The sequence below is a fragment of the Loxodonta africana genome, chromosome 2 (genome assembly GCF_030014295.1).
Source record: "Loxodonta africana isolate mLoxAfr1 chromosome 2, mLoxAfr1.hap2, whole genome shotgun sequence".
Taxonomy (NCBI): Eukaryota; Metazoa; Chordata; class Mammalia; order Proboscidea; family Elephantidae; genus Loxodonta; species Loxodonta africana.
In genome coordinates this window covers 122,872,567-122,889,210 of record NC_087343.1, presented here as the reverse complement: position 1 = coordinate 122,889,210, position 16,644 = coordinate 122,872,567, and the positions used below count along the sequence as shown (strand labels likewise).

General features: G+C 34.1%; 1 protein-coding gene across 7 annotated transcripts in view; it reads right to left on the bottom strand.

Annotated features, from left to right (window-relative positions):
* YTHDC2 (YTH N6-methyladenosine RNA binding protein C2) overlaps positions 1–16,644 on the bottom strand; it is a 70,803-nt gene that overhangs the window by 22,827 nt on the left and 31,332 nt on the right. For 6 of the 7 annotated variants that reach the window (XM_010589879.3, XM_003405013.4, XM_064275092.1 and 3 more), the window contains 11 exons: positions 13,496–13,674; positions 13,149–13,245; positions 12,981–13,068; positions 12,816–12,896; positions 10,639–10,721; positions 7,371–7,476; positions 5,747–5,866; positions 5,168–5,440; positions 2,763–2,889; positions 1,530–1,735; positions 769–964 (listed from right to left, as the gene is read on the bottom strand). In XM_010589879.3, coding sequence (XP_010588181.2) covers positions 769–964; positions 1,530–1,735; positions 2,763–2,889; positions 5,168–5,440; positions 5,747–5,866; positions 7,371–7,476; positions 10,639–10,721; positions 12,816–12,896; positions 12,981–13,068; positions 13,149–13,245; positions 13,496–13,674 — 1,556 coding nt within the window. The remainder of the gene's footprint in view (positions 1–768; positions 965–1,529; positions 1,736–2,762; positions 2,890–5,167; positions 5,441–5,746; positions 5,867–7,370; positions 7,477–10,638; positions 10,722–12,815; positions 12,897–12,980; positions 13,069–13,148; positions 13,246–13,495; positions 13,675–16,644) is intronic. The other variant, XM_023548169.2, reaches the window with a different exon arrangement.

The window sequence follows — 16,644 nt, the reverse complement described above, 5'->3', positions numbered from 1 at the left end:
TACAGTAAGTCCCCAATAAATATTTTGTTGAATCACCAAAAACAAAAAACTGGGAACAATCAAGATATCCAGTGGTAAAGGGGCAGTCTAAATGAATGATGTCACTTCAATGTAGAATACTTTGCAGGTATTAATACATATTATTTTAAAATGTTTCTGATATTTTGTAAAATGAAAATAGCAGAATATAACATAACAGTCTGGGTGAAATAATTTAAAACATAAACGTTTAGAAAAAATGTATAACATTTTAAAAAGTGTTACATAAGGGTAATGGGATTATGAGTGACTATTATGACTACTTTCTTTAAACAATTATCTTTATAGTACAATTGGAGCCCTAGTGGAGCAGTGGTTAAAAGCTACGGCTGCTAACCAAAAGGATGGCAGTTCGAATCCAACAGCTGCTCCTTGGAAACCCTACAGGGCAGTTCTACTCTGTCCTATAAGGTCGCTATGAGTTGGAATCAATTCAATGGCAATGGGTGTTCTTGGTTTTATGGTATACTATCATTTAAATACAAGTAGAAAAGAAAAGCAAATTTCTTCCCATCAGTAAGATTTATCAAAAATGCACAAATCAATGTCAGGTTACCTTAGGAATCAATCTTAACAATAATATTTCTTAATTAGTCTTAACGTATCCAAAGGGAGCTACTGCTACATAAATTTTTTAAAATTTCACAATATGGTTTAGTAAAAAGCAATTTGTTCCAAACAGAGTTTATTCCCTTATAATACACATTACATAATACATAATATATTTACCTCTGAAGGACGAAGGTTCCTGAAGAGCATTACTTGCCAACCTAGCTGGCCCACAGAACACCAATACAGTGACAGGCGTCACTGCCGAACAACATCTAATATTAGCTATCCTATGGGCTCTGGTCATTTCATCATAAATAAGCCAATCTGTGGGCAGTGCCTGAATTGCTGCAGCTTGACCATTTGCTGGAGGAATCTATTAGGAAAATAAATTTTAAAAATTGTTAACCTTATTTATCACCTAAAATGTAAAAAAAGTTCCTCAACGAAACAGATGATGTGTATTAGTACCCAAGCAAAAATTAAAAGCAAGTCATCCGCTCATATAATCTGTAGAAAAGCATTCATTATTTAACATATTACGTCTTCTAAGATTCAATCAAAATTTTGTTCCAGTATTTAATTATACATACATATACACATATATGAAAACCCTCGTGGCGTAGTGGTTAAGTGCTATGGCTGCTAACCAAAAGGTCAGCAGTTCAAATCCGCCAGGCGCTTCTTGGAAACTCTATGGGGCAGTTCTACTCTGTCCTATAGGGTCGCTATGAGTCGGAATCAACTCGACAGCACTGGGTTTGGTTTGGTTTTATACACATATATATGTATGTATCCATATATGCATATGTGTGCATATGTATGTAAACATAAAAACTTTTCAAAGAGGTAGATATTTGGAACATTTTTCATTGGATTCATTGGCTATCTAAATTGGATTAGTTTCACTGCAGGGCCTAAGAGGATTACAAATGTTTTACCTTTTTATACTGAGGTTGACTGAGAACTGAAGTGGGATGAAACCGTACTTTTTTTTCCTTTTGCGCTGTCAATACTACATTCTCTCTGTCCACGTGGACTAAATTAGGATACATGCCTGCCACCAATGCAGCTTTCACAACAGCCCAGTTCTCAGAGTTTGTGTTAACATCTCGAATGTCACCACCACCTCGTGCTCTAACAAAACCTAGAAAGGAAAAAAACACACCAACTTTTTCTACTGTATAAAAGAAGCTTTCAAATTTGCTCATGCTTTTACAAAACATTGTATAATTCACATGATATGTTTAATAATATTCAATTCTACAACAATTAATGGAATCTCCTATGGGATGTTTAGAACATAATACCAGTATTCTAAGAAAGTTTAAGTCTTTTTTAAGAAATGCACATTCTCACAATAAGGTGCTCTTTAAGTTACTATTACACGTGTACTCAATTCAAAGCTGGAACCACTGCCCTAAACCATTCTTTTGACACATATAAATAATATTTTGGTTATGACAGACAGTAATTCTGAAGGTGCAGTCAAGTAAATATAGAGTGTTCTTGCTTGAATTTCAACAGCCTTTCTTATTTCCCCATATTGGAGACAACTCTAAATCCTCTGGTTCATTCCTTACATTACTATGATACATCAGCTAATCTGTGAATCCAGGTTCTGGTACTTTTTTTTCTATCTCTTCAGTGTACTATGCTGCAAAAAACAAATTCAAAGAAAAAATTCTAAATGGAAGTAGAAATCCTGGCATCCTTTTTTTTAAAAAAAAAAAAAAAAGCAAGTATCTTCAAGTGATTACCAGCTGTTTTATCATTCACAAATATAAAGATCATCATTCATATCAATCTTATTCTTGTAATTTCTATTTCATAGAGCTAGATAAATATTCAATAATAATGATGAAAAAAGTACAATGACTATAAGATCTAAAATGATCTTTGCCAAGAAATAAATTGTTCGTGACCAACAGTATCAACAGGGTATAGATTCTGTTCACATTATTTCTCAACCTCAGCTTCTTCAATATCATTTCTCTTTTAATCAACAAACAAAAGTTAAGGCCATAAGAGTCTTTTTAAAAGCATTTCATGAATATAAGATATAAATGATAATGTTGTAAAATAAGATGGCATAAGTTAACACTAGAAATACTATGATGCATGGGCAGGGTGCTCTAAGTGGCTTCTAAATAGACTCTTTGGGGGAAATTTACCTGATGCTCTAAGTTGACCAAGCAACTGAGTTCGCATGCCTATGATTATTTCCATGGTTGCTTGTGAAAGAAAATTCTTTTCACAGAAGGCTCGCTCCCACCCATCACTCCGTGCCTTCTGCCATGCCTATAAAAATAGAATAACTATATAACAAGACATATTTACCAGTCACTTCTTCGTGAGGGGAAACTTGGTGCCATAATGGTTAAGTGCTACGGCTGCTAACCAAAAGGTTGGCAGTTCGAATCCACCAGGTGCTCCTTGGAAATTCTACGGGGCAGTTCTACTCTGTCCTATAGGGTCGCTATGAGTTGGAATCGACTTGATGGCAGTAGGTTGGGTTTGGTTTTTGGTTTTCTTAGCGAGGCAGCAAAGTAAAAAACTACATTAACCACTCAAGGCCAATTCTTCTAATTAGTCTATAAAATCTAAGACTTTCCAATCAAATAAGATTTATCATTAATATATATGCTCCAATGCTCTGAAAGCTACTGAGTTTACGAATTACCAATGAGAACTAGCTATCGAGTAACCTAAATGACCACCTATGTAAAAATATTTACCTTTTCAGAAGCTTCTGCTGATTTTTTTCTATAAAAGTATGGGAGGTTTTCAACTACGCCATTACAAAACCATTTATATCTAAGAATCCTATCCCTTTGGTCTTCCATAAAATAACCTATCAACCTCCCAATCTAAGAATGCACAGTGGGATTTCTAGAAACTGCCTACTTGCAGTACAAATATAAAAAAGCTCCCCATGGAAAATGGGTTATTTTGTTTGCAGTATGATGGAAAGATCAAAGCAGTAATTTATCCTCTCTGCTTTTAAAGGAACTGGAGAAAAGCAAAATACAGATAAGAATTCTACTCCAAATCTCCCTCTAATTATTAGCATTCAGCTGATCTACTATAATCCATGGTTACCAAATAGACCTAATTAACAACAATGCATCATTTATTGTTCAATAATGCTCACAAAAGAGCTCACGATTTTTTAAAATTATATATACTGGAAAAATGCTGTACGCCTGAAAAAGTACTTTCTGCATAAACAAAGTGGAATTTTAAAAAAGGACAGGTTCAACCTATATTTAAGAGAATTTAAGGATAAACAGGATGCCTATCTTTTCAAGAAATAACATATTCCTCCCCATGTGCCTGAATTTCTCGGTTATATTTAATTTCCCTTCCATGGAATTCCATTACCCTTTTCTTTCCCATTTATCTCTTCAATTTCTCCTATTATCTTAAAGGGTTTCAAGTGATTTTTGGATTTTGCTTTGTAACATAAAGTTCTTAGCATATTCAAGAAAAAGATATACTCTAAAGAATTAATAAATACAGGCAGTCAGCAGGTGACAGTGAACTTACAGACAACTTGTCCTTGCCCTTTAACATTATGTAAACTTGCCCTCACTTTGAAACGACTGAACCAACCTCTACGTGCAACGAATTCTTCATCACAATCTCCTTCACTTGCTGCACATGCAGCTTTTAAATCGCTGAAAAGGCTTCTAGCCTTTTCTTGCTCTAAAACCCGTTGCCATCTAGGTGATTCCAACTCATAGCAATCCTATAGGACAGAGCAGAAGTGCCCCATAGGGTTTCCAAGGAGTGGCTGATGGATTCAAACTGCTCATCTTTAGGCTGGCAGACAAGCTCTTAACCACTGCACCACCAGCACTCCTCTTGCTCTAACCCAACCCCAAACTGCCACCGAGTCGATTCCAACTCACAGCGACCCCATAGGGTTTCCAACACTGTAAATAAGGAGACTGCCACATCATTCTCCCGCGCAGCCACTGGTGGTTTCGAACCACCCACCTTTCGGTTAGCAGTGGATTGCTTTAGCCACTGTTCCACCAGGGCTCCTTCCTCTTGTTCTAAAGTAAGGTTAAATGAGAACCCTATGTACCTGTTCCGATATCCCTACAAATTTGACTTAAAGACACAGTTAGGAATGAATCTCATTCGTAAGCCAAGGATCACCTGTATTAAATTCAAGATAATTTTACTCCAAACCTTATTTTACGTACTTTGAATGGGGTATTTCTTAACTAAAATTTGACAGCATTCCTTGCCCAAGACACGATTTAAAGACAAAAACTCAGGTATTAAAAAAACAAATACAAGCATAAGTGTAAATAAATATATATACATACACATATACATATACATACTTATAATAAAAATATTGAGAAAATGAAAAAAAGTAAAGAAAAAATGTGATAATTTTAACATTAACAGCAGAAAGGGATTTTTCTGGATTATTAATAAAATGTGATTTCATAATGAAACATAATTATCGGAATCATGTCTCTTTTTTTTAATTGCTACACTTGCCCTGAAATGAGTTTAATCATTAACATTTTCAGCAATAAAGTCACACTAATAGCAGTACCTGGAATGCCCTGAGAAGTGCCATATGGTCACTGAAAGTTCCTGCAGTGAAACGTTTCCTACAAAGCATAGCTGCACGTTTTTGAGAGGCCTGAGTTGGCAATACAAACGGATCTCGATAGGCTAATGTGCAGGCAATAGTAAGGATGGGGTCCAGACACTTTAAAACAACAGCACATAGGACCATTTTACCAAGATGTGGTTCTACTGGCAAGTCAGCCAAATGATATCCAAGTTCAGTCAGATCTTCCCATGTATCCATGGCATCTATTGTCTAAATAAAAGGACAAAGAACAGAATTTGACATGAGCAAAACTATGTTTAGCCAAACTACATACTTAAAAACCAACAAGAAATATAAATTTTATTTTGCTATCACACTTCATAAAAAACATGGTATTCGTTTCAACTTTATTATGTAGAAAAACTATACCTACTGTTGTACTATAATTACTACCAGAGTATTATTATTCAAAATGTACAATCACATAAGATAATTTTTTAACAAGTACAAAATTAGTTAAGAGATAGACTCATTTGGTTTAAATTTCAGGTAAAATAAAACTATTAAAACACTAACCTTTAGCATCTGTACAGCATTCCTTACAATCAAAGCTGGTGGAGGTTCAGGAGCTTTCATAAGGAAATCAGCAATGGGACAATTAATTGGGGCTAACAGCTTGGTATGTAAACAAAGTTCCTGTAAATCAAAGTATTAAAAATTTTTTTAAATTAAAGAACATATAATATTGACTTTTAAAGAAATCATGGGCATTATATTTCCCAAACACAGACTAGTAATCTTGGATTAGACTAAATAGTAGAGGGAACAATATCTTTCTAGGAATGATGGGTTCATACTTTCCCCTAGAAGTCAGAATCTTAATAAAGACCTTCATCAACTCACATCAAGATTACCACTGCTCCCACTGCCAATGTCTCCTCACACAGTTCTTATACTTAACAATAAAAGTCACTGTCCAAATGACCAGCAATTTTTTTTAACTACTAGTTAGTCTCAATAGAAGTAGGTCATTTTTAAACATTATTTCTAAAATAAAATTTTTTTTCCTTTATACTACACATTCTAGAATCTTTTATCCTTTCAACAAATATTTAAGTGCTTACTAGGTGGAAAGGTAACTACGCAGCAAGTTAGAGAAAAAGAAGACAGGCTAACAAGTGCCTGCCCTCATGGAGTTTACATGGTAGTGTGAAAAACAGACATTAAACAACTAGTTATATAACTGGTTACTTAATTACAACTGTGAGAGCGTTTTAAAGAAAGCAAGAAACTAAAAGACGTAAAATGAGAGGTTTAACCACATTCGGGCAATAGCAGGAGAGGGATGCCACTGGAAGTTAAAGACGAATTTCCCTCAGAAAGTGACACTTAAATTAAGATGTAAAGATTGAGTAGGAATTAACTATAAAAGAGGAGGGTGATTCTAGGGAGAGGGGTAACACATGTGAAGGCCCTAAGGTAGAAGGAAATAAGATGTACTTGAGGAACTAAATACTAGTATGGATAGAAAGAGGAAGAATGGCAGGAAAAAAAGCTGGGGATACAAGCAGAAGCAGATCATTTAGGCTCTTGTTAGGAAATATGGATTTTAACCTAACAGGAAAAAAAAAAAAAAAATCACACCTAGGTGGGAGAGGGAGGTCATCTAGGTACATGGATGCCAGAAACATGATGGATCCAGTGTGCCTGTAAAAGTTTAGAAGCCAGCACCTAGCCCAGTATACCTAAGATTCAAATTAATGTACTTCTGGAAGCTTTTCCTAAAAATTAGTGTCTGGCTTTTCCATGAAATCAGAAAACCATTAATAGTGAACTCAATTCCAAATCATCAAGGTAGTTTCTGCACCTGAAACATATTTTGGTACTATCTTTGGCCATAAATAATTTGTTTTACAAGCCTTACTGAGAATTTAGAAGGTAAACACTATACAGTTGACAGACTCCTAAAATGTTGCATACAAAATACAATATACCTGTAAGCTGCATCATAATTTAAACGTACTCAAGGAATTCCTAAAAGTTTTTGAAGATACATGAATATATAGAAAAAATTTTCTGTTACATACATAATTATCCTTTAAAATATTCATTTTATAATTTCGCTTTTATAAACTGATTTGTAAAAGTCCAGTTGTTATGAGCTAAAATTTTCCTACACACAAAAACTCTTTAGAGTTACCTGTAATGGCATTCTCAAAAGTTCCGGAGTCTGAAATTCCAACATATTCTGGAATCGGAGTCTACTGAACAGACGGAAACAGATTCCAGGTCTACATCGCCCCGCCCTTAGAAATAAAATGCAGAATTAAGACTCAACAGGAATAAAGGCTATAATACTTAAAGATACTGTAAAAAGCAATGTGGTTTAAGATGACAAAACAATGAACCAGGATGAAGCCATCTGAGTTTGGATCCATACTCTTGACAGTTCTCCACTAAGAAACCTTAATTAATTTGTCTAGGATTCGGTTATCTCATTTATACAGTGAGATTCATTACGACATCTACCTGATACACTACCTACGGCTATGCTAAAAATCAAAAGAAATAACATACACATGAAAATAAGTGAAAAACAAAGCATGAATAAATACATGGTAATTTAAATTCAATCAGTTTTAATAACTGATATCAAGCACTGTGCTGGGGGCCACTAATTACAGTTGTGCATTACACAACTCCAGGGGGTGCCATTTACCTCAACATCATAGAAACCATCCCCCCCGCAAAAAATCCATTGCCGTCAAGTCGGTTCTGACTTATAGCGACCCACAGGACACTGCAGAACTGCCCCACAGGGTTTCCAAGGAGCAGATGGTAGATTGAAACTGCTGACCTTTCGGTTAGCAGCCTGAGCTCTTAACCACTGAGAAACCAGGGCTCCATCATTATAGAATCTTGTATAAGTTCCTGGCAAGTACCAGAAAAGTATCTTGAGGAAAAGTTATCTCTTTATAATTTGTTGGCAAGTAGCAAAAACGTATCTTGAGGAAAAGCAGTCTCTTTAAAATTCACCCAAAATCATCGTATCACCTAGTGGCTGAGATGAATATGCTGTGAGAGATACAAAAATATCCCTGTTCTCAAGGAGCTCACAGTCCAAAAGGAGGCAAGCATAACTACAAAACAATGTGACAAAAACCAAACTCACTGCCCTCGAGTCGATTCCGACTCATAGCGACCCCTATAGGACAGAGCAGAAGTGCTCCATAGGGTTTGCAAGGAGCTGCTGGTGGATTTGAACTGCCAATCTTTTTGGCTAGCAGCTGTTATCACTTAACCATGGGGTCACCAGCCCTCCAAACAATATGAGAAGAGCCAAGGATCAAGCCTACATTTAAGGATTGGGCAAAGGCAGGTAAGAGATATAAAATCTGACACTGTTGGACCACTCCTTCCTTCATCAAATACTCTTTTCCCTGATTTCCCATTTACCACATCCTTCAGCTTTCCCACATACTCAGCCTTCTCTGAAGAATTTCTATCTTTGCCCAATCCTTAAATGTTGATGTTCCTTTGAGGCTGGACCCTCTGCTCTTCTTACTCTAGTCTTTCTCTACAAGTGATCTTATTAGTCCCTTAACTTCAAACTCCATCTATCCTAGATCTCCTTATCCTAATCCTAGGCATATACTTCAGAAGCCTCCTGGACAGCTCCACTTGGACTTTCCAGTCAACTCAAACTCAACACAACCAAAAGTTAATTCTTCTCCCCAAAATAACTGTTCTTCCCATTTTCTCTGACAATGGCACCACCATCTACAAAATTTCCCAAGACAGAAACATGACTGACATCCTTGACCCTACCTTACTCCTTACCACCACCACCCTTCATACATTCAATTACGCATTTCTTTGGGTATATTAGGTGGTATGTGTGAAGTTAACAGATTAATGGGCCATGCACATTTCTTATTTTGATAAACTGTCTACCTATATCCTCTATTCATTTTAATTGGATTGTTGTTGTTACGTGCAACTGCGTCACCTCCAACTCATAGCGAACGGCATGTATAAAAGAACAAAATGTTGCCCGGCTCTGCACCATCCTCACAACGGTTGCTATGTTTGAGTCCACCGCTGCAGTCACTGTGTCAGTCCATCTCACTGAGGGTCTCTTTTTCACTGACCATCCACTTTACCAAGTATGAAGTCCTTCTCCAGGGATTGGTCCCGATTGACAATGTGTCCAAAGTAACTGAGACAAAGTCTCACCATCGTAATTTCTAATGAGCATTCTGGGCGTACTCCCACCAAGATGAATTTGTTTATTCTTCTGACAGTCAGTCCATGGTACATTCAATATTCTTCATCAACACCATAATTCAAATGCTTTGGTCTTCCTTGCTTTCACATGTATATAAGGCAATTGAAAACACCATGGCTTGGGTCAGGCGTACTTTAGTCATCAAAGTGACATCTTTGCTTTTTAAAATTCTAAAGAGGTCTTTTGCAGCAGATTTGCCCAATGTAGTCCACATTTGATTTCTTGACTGCTGCTTCCGTGAACATTGATTTTAAATCCAAGTGAATGAAATCCTTGACATCAATATTTTGTTACCATGATTGTCTTAGTTAACTAGTTCTGCTATAACAGAAATACCACAAGTGGATGGCTTTAACAAAGAGAAATTTATTCTTTCACAGTCTAGTAGGCTAGAAGTCCAAATTCAGGGCATCTGCTCCAGGAGAAGGCTTTCTCTGTCGCCCCTAGAGGAAGGTCCATGTCATCAATCTTCCCTTGATCTAGGAGCTTCTCCACACAGGAACCTCAGATCCAAAGGACACACTCTCCTCCCGCCATTGCTTTCTTGGTGGTATGGTTCTCCTGACTCTCCGCTCGCTTCTCTCTTTTATATCTCAAAGGAGACTGGCTTAAGACACTATCTAATTTTGTAAATCTCATCAATATAGCTGCCCTGCCACTAATCCATCTCATTGTATCACAGTGATAAGATTTACAAAACATAGAGAAATCACATCAAATGACAAAATGGTAGACAATATTCAACACCGGGAATCAGGGCCTAGCCAAGTTGACAGATACTCTGGGGAGACACAATTCAATGGTGTTACTTATTGGTCCAGTTGTGAAGATTTTTATTTTGTTAAACTGGATTACTGATCTTTACTTAAGTAATTTTAAAGAGTTTTTTTGAAAAAGAAAATCAGCCCTTTGTCCCATACTACATTTTTTTTTTTTTACTTTTAGTTTCCATGTTTTCTAAGTGTGGATTATACTGGACAAAAGTTTTTAATTTTAATGTAACATAAGTTTGCATTTTATAAAGTATTAAAATTGTTTGTTTTGCAAAAATAATATAAAATTAAAACTAATACGAATCATTTAATATTTTATAGAAAGTGGAATATACACTAAATATGTAATACGAAAATGTTATCATTTTGTAGGCAACTGAATGAACGTCCATTAAAATATACATTACCTGCCTTTTCGTTGTATGGCACTAGCTTTAGAAATCCACACCATTTTTAACATTGTAACAAAATTCAGTGCATCAAAGGACTTCTGTAACATTTAAAACATCTTTAAGAACATAAAAGGTATTTCAAAGGAAATACTAAGAAACTTTATCAACATATTTTAACATGTCAAGTTTAATTCAAAGTCCCTATTGATTACATAATTAGAACAAAGTACCGATTAAGAAAAAAAAAATCCAGATTTTCTGATTACAATCATTCTAAAAAAAAAAGATGAAAACTCAAGAGCTAGAAAACGTCTCATTCTGTGCCTTGCTGAGCTACGTGTTTCTCTCTGCTAAAGGTGGATAATGGCAGGCAGCTCTCATAAGGTATCAAAATTGCAAAGCACTAATCTGTTCTATTGTGCTTATTTTCTATCGCAATTTATACCATTTTGGGGAATAGGAGTGATAGAGAAAAGGCAGTTTTTGGAATACTTTTAAGGGAGATTATCTGGAGGGGTGTAAGAACAATTACTAAACTAACCAAAGTGGAGAATTTTTAACCTCTCCCATTTTACCTCCTACTGGGCTGTTAGTGAAGCTAGTCTTTCCAAAATGTTACAAAGGAAAAAGTGAAAAAGAAAAATAACTACCTTTTATTTCCTCAAAGAAGCTGAAGTTTAACTTTACTAGAGAAATATTTTAAAAAAATGCATTCCCGAATAGAACATATGCTTAAAACATTCACTTACTTTTCCTTTCATAAAATAACTACATAGAGCAAATAAAAACGGTCTTCCTAAGTTAAAATACAAAAATTTTTAGAAAAGATGCTGTTTACTTAGTTTCTAATAAAATGTTAACATCTGTCAATTTTTTATCTAAAATAATTACCTTTTCGACATTACCGCCATGGTTTAATCATGGTTTACCATATAAATAAATAATATCTAAATAATCTTTTAAAATATTTATTCTTAATCTATTTCATCAATTTTAGGTAATTTTATGGCAATAAAATCAGAATTTCCACTGTCTCACCATTCATATTTTTAGCATTAATATTCATTATTGTGTTCTTATAATAAAATTTATCTCTCCTTTACAGTATAACCAACTATGATGAATATGTACAAATTTTATAATAAAATTTTGTTTTCATAAGATATTCCTAAAAATTATATTAAAAACATTATAAAGCAATTAACATTTTTCACGTTAAAAATATCTCCACTAGATCAGGTATTTGCTTTCTAAACATGTATAATATTTCTTCCCTTGAAAAATTAACTGCCTCAATCACTCATTCTTTCAGTGAAAGGATCTACCAAAAGTTTAGGGAATTGAGAATTTCTGGGCATTGCAATGCTGAAAAGAAATGAATGCTGCCTTCTGCTTATACCAGAGGTTGGCAAACTTTTTATGTAAAGGGCCAGAGAGTAAATACTTTAGGCTTTGGAGTCCACAGGGTCTCTGTAGTAATAATTTAAATCTGCTATTGCAGTATGAAAGCAGCCAGGAACCATAAGTAAAAGGGTAGGAGTGGCTGTGTTCCAATAAAAGTTTATTTACAAAATGAGGTTGTGGGCCAGATTTAGCTCTCTGGCTGCAGTTTGCCGACTGATCATGGTTTATGTTTGTTTGCTTTCTTTCAGCGTGGTTCCCTTGAACTAAATATCTTTTTTTACAACAACTGTAGGTAATGACCTGAGGATATAACAATGAACAAGAGGGAAAGAATCCAGACTCAGATACAAAAAGAAAAAGTATAAAATATATAATCAAATTCTCATATTATTTTAAGTTTTACTATAACTACCCAACAGCTTTACCTTTTTCCTAGTATTTAATGAGCAGAAGCTAAATTTTTTGTATAATTTGTTAAAAAACTCATTGGCATCCAGTTGATTCTGACTCATCGCGACCCTACAGGACAGAGTAGAACTGCCCCATAGGGTTTCCAAGGCTGTACTCTTTTATGGAAACAAACTGCTATATCTTTCTCCAGTATAATTTGTTAATTGTAACAAGATACACTATACGTTCATTTTAGTGAAATCAACAATTGCTACTATGTTAAAATCATCTAGAATTAGAAATTTTCCTGTTAGAGTGAATTCTGTTTGTGAAAGCATTTGTTAAAGTGGAATTTAACCTTCTTCATTTACATAATAATACAATTTACCTGAACATACCTCTTTCACCTTACCAGAATCAATAACAAAGACAACATCATTGACTGTGATGCTGGTTTCAGCAATATTGGTGGAAAGGATCTGTAATAGGATGTTATTTTATAATTAATATGAAAATAGAACCAATGAGAAATAAAAATAGAAAAGAGATTTTATGAAGCTTACTATTTTTCGAACACCTGCAGGTGGATTTTTTAATACCTTCTTTTGATCAGATGTTTGCATATTTGAATGAAGCATAAAGACTTGATACCTGTTGACAAATGAAAGAGAATATATACTATAGTACCAGTCTGTTATCTAAAGCAACAAACATAAAACTTCAGCTTTTACCTATGTGTATTGTCAGCAAACCGCTTGTCATCAAACAGGATGCGATCCCTCAATCCAACAATTTCATCATATCCAGGTAGGAAAATTAATATTGCACCTTATAAGAAAATTATTTTTTAATCTTAAATCTCATCTTGAAATCAGAACCAATCAACAGAAAGTTGATACTATAAGGAACTATATCATATGTATTTAAGTATTACTAATAACAATAACATTTACGAGATTATTCAAGCATTACTATCAGAGCAATTATATAAAAATTTATACACAGAAATGTTAATTTTTAAATCATAGTATACATTTTTGTTCCAGTTCTTATAAAAAAATAGACAATGCTTATTTACCAGCATCACAACTATGACAGATATTGTACAGAAGATGCATGATCAAATCCAAGTCTACTTTTTCATCATCAAAACTATGATGATAAGCTTTCAGGAGCTCTCTGTCTTCTGTACTGAGGTCACTTCCATTTGTTTGAACCAGAGAACTTTCATCTAGATTTCCAAATTCCAATGAAGCACTGAAAAAAAGATGAAGTCAATTTTCATTAAAAAAAAGTAATCCTTAAATGTTATGATTCCCATTGTGTCCTTCTTCAAATTTCTAATAAACTCTGAAGAGGGTAAATGTTACTTAATGTGATAGCTATAATATAATTCCTGCTCTGGTTTCAAGCACATTTTTCTAAGTAAAATCTAGTAATAAGTGCTTTAAGAAAAAATCTTAAGGCATTCCTCTAAAAAAAATACGCAAATTGCCAATAAGCACATGAAAAAAAGCTCAACATCATTAGCCACCGAGAAAATGCAAGTCAAAACCACAACTACATAGTACTCTACTTCGCACTCACTAGGATGGCTATAATAAAAAAACAGACAATAACAAGTGTTAACAAGGGAATGAAGAAACCGGAACCCTCATACATTGCTGCTAGGAGTAGTAAAATGGTACAGCCACTTCGGCAGTTCCTCAAAATGTTGAAAAATTATCAGTAATTCTACTACTAGAAATATATACGAGAAATTAGAACTTACGTCTACATCAAAACTTGTACACAAATGTTCATAACAGCATCATTCCTAATAGCTAAAAAGTGGAAACAACCCAAATATTCATCAAGTGATGAATGAATCAATCAACAACCTGCGGTATATACACAGTGTGGATATAGAGTGAAATCTGTGAGAGATGGAACTCAGTGGGACTGCCTTGTTTTCCAGGCTCTAGCCAAGTTTTCTACCTTTGACAGGGTGCAGGTTATCACTTTTCTATCACTCTCTCTTAGTGGAAAATATTTGAGTTTTTCTTCTCTGACAGGTTTCCGCCTTACACAGGTTCTGGCTTTCCGAAGTTTTACTGTACCATAAAGTTGTACTGATACATGCTACAATATGAATAGACCATAAGAACACTATGCTAAGTGAAAGCACTGGGTTTTTTTTTTTTTTAAGTGAAAGAAGCCAATCATAAAAGATGACATATCATATTCCATTTATATGAAACATCAAGAATAGGCAAATCTATAAATAGAGAAAGTAGACTAGTGACTGGCTAGGGCTGGGAGGGTTGAGGGTAAATAGAAAGTGACTATTAACGGATACAGGTTTCTTTTCAAAGTGATGGAAATACTCTAAAATTGACTGTGGTGATGGTTGCATATCTCTGAATATACTAAAAACCACTATATTATATACTTAAATGATTGTATATTATATGAATTATATTTCAACAAAACTGCTAACAAATACAAACTTGTGGTCATCATTTATATTTTCTTAATAGGTTGTTTCTAATTGTTCATTATTATAAACAACACTCTCATGAATATTGTCACATAAAAAAAAATTTCTATAGGCTCAGTTTAACATGACTCTTAATTGGGTAATGCCATTTTCTAAAAGCCAGAATAACATAAATTACTGAAATAAATATCTTGCTTTCTTCATGCTGTATGTCAAAAAAAGACCAAAAAACAAACAAACAAAAAAAATTACTGCCATCTCTAGTAATTATCAACAGGATTTCTAGGAAGTTCAAAAGGATTTTTGGAAATTCATTCCAGCACAATCTCTCCTAAAGGGCTTAGCAGAAAAATAGCATAAGATTGCTTTCTCTACAGGAAATATGAAACATATACAACTTTACAACTGCAGTACTTTGAATTTCAAGATCCATTTTAAAACATTTTAAGTTTATTATTTTCTTACTGTTTAACAGATTAATAAAGCAGCATTATGTTCCTTGTTTAAAGCTTTAAACTTTAGATATCAATTATCAATAATCCAGCAAACATAATAAACTTAATTTTAAACATTTGAAATTTTTAATTGATAATGTCATGATCTCTGAGAATAAAAAAAAAGCCCAGTCAGCATGTTAATTAAAATACTATCCAGATAATTGCTTTACTTGGAAATCTGTATTGTCTAGTGAGCTTTACCTAACATTTACCAAAGAATGTCTAGAACATTCAAAGTATTAGCACTAAGAGAATTCAAAGTTCTAGGTGCTATCACTGAAATGACAATAAAACCCACCACACCAGAATTAGTCTTTGGATCTGCAAAGAAGTTTGGGACTCTGTAACCTACATTATCATTAAATGAATTTAAAGTAACACAACTCATTTCATACTTCAAACATTTACTTCAGAATGGACTCAAGGGCAATGTGTTTTTGGATTTGGGTTTTTGTTTTGTTTTAATGTCTAAGACTACATCTATAAAATTAAATACAAAAACATAGGTGAAATAAAAAATTTTACATGTTCTTAAATAATGGGTATTTTAATATATTTTAACTTCAGACTCAATTTTTTTTTCCTTTTGAGGATTTTATAGACTGAAAACAGAAGCTATGTATTACAAAGTACATTAAATCTAAAATCTCTAATTATCTAAATGATATTCTAAATGATAGATTAGATTCATAGTATTTTTTAAAGTAGTGCCTTTCTGATTTTTTTTTAATCAAACAATACATGTACATGATGCTAATAAAAGGTTTTATAAAAAAAAAAAAAATCCTTCTTCACTCCTAATTCATACTAAGAAGGATCTCATCCTAAGAAGGATCTCTTTCAATACTTTTTGTTATTTCTTTTGGTATTTACTGGAATATTTCTAAGCAACATGCATATACTCTATTTACTGGTTTAACAATTTAGTCATTATCTGTGAACCTCCAATTAATGAAAAATGAGGTCACCACCTCCATATACTTCCCACCCACACCAATCTCTACTTCTGTTAAATCCTTATTCAGTCTTTACTTAGCCGTGACTATGTAAACACTAAACCACTGAGTCAAACAGTGAACTATGGTTACACCTCCTTCTGTAACTTTCTGCTTTTCCTAGGGTACTTTTTATTTGCTTAGTTTTACGTGTACTGATCATTAATCCTTTAGATTCATAAGCCTTTTTAATGCAGTTAAAAATAATAGGCAATCTATTCTCCCCCCTCAGAAAATTCCCTGTTTGAGCCCTCCA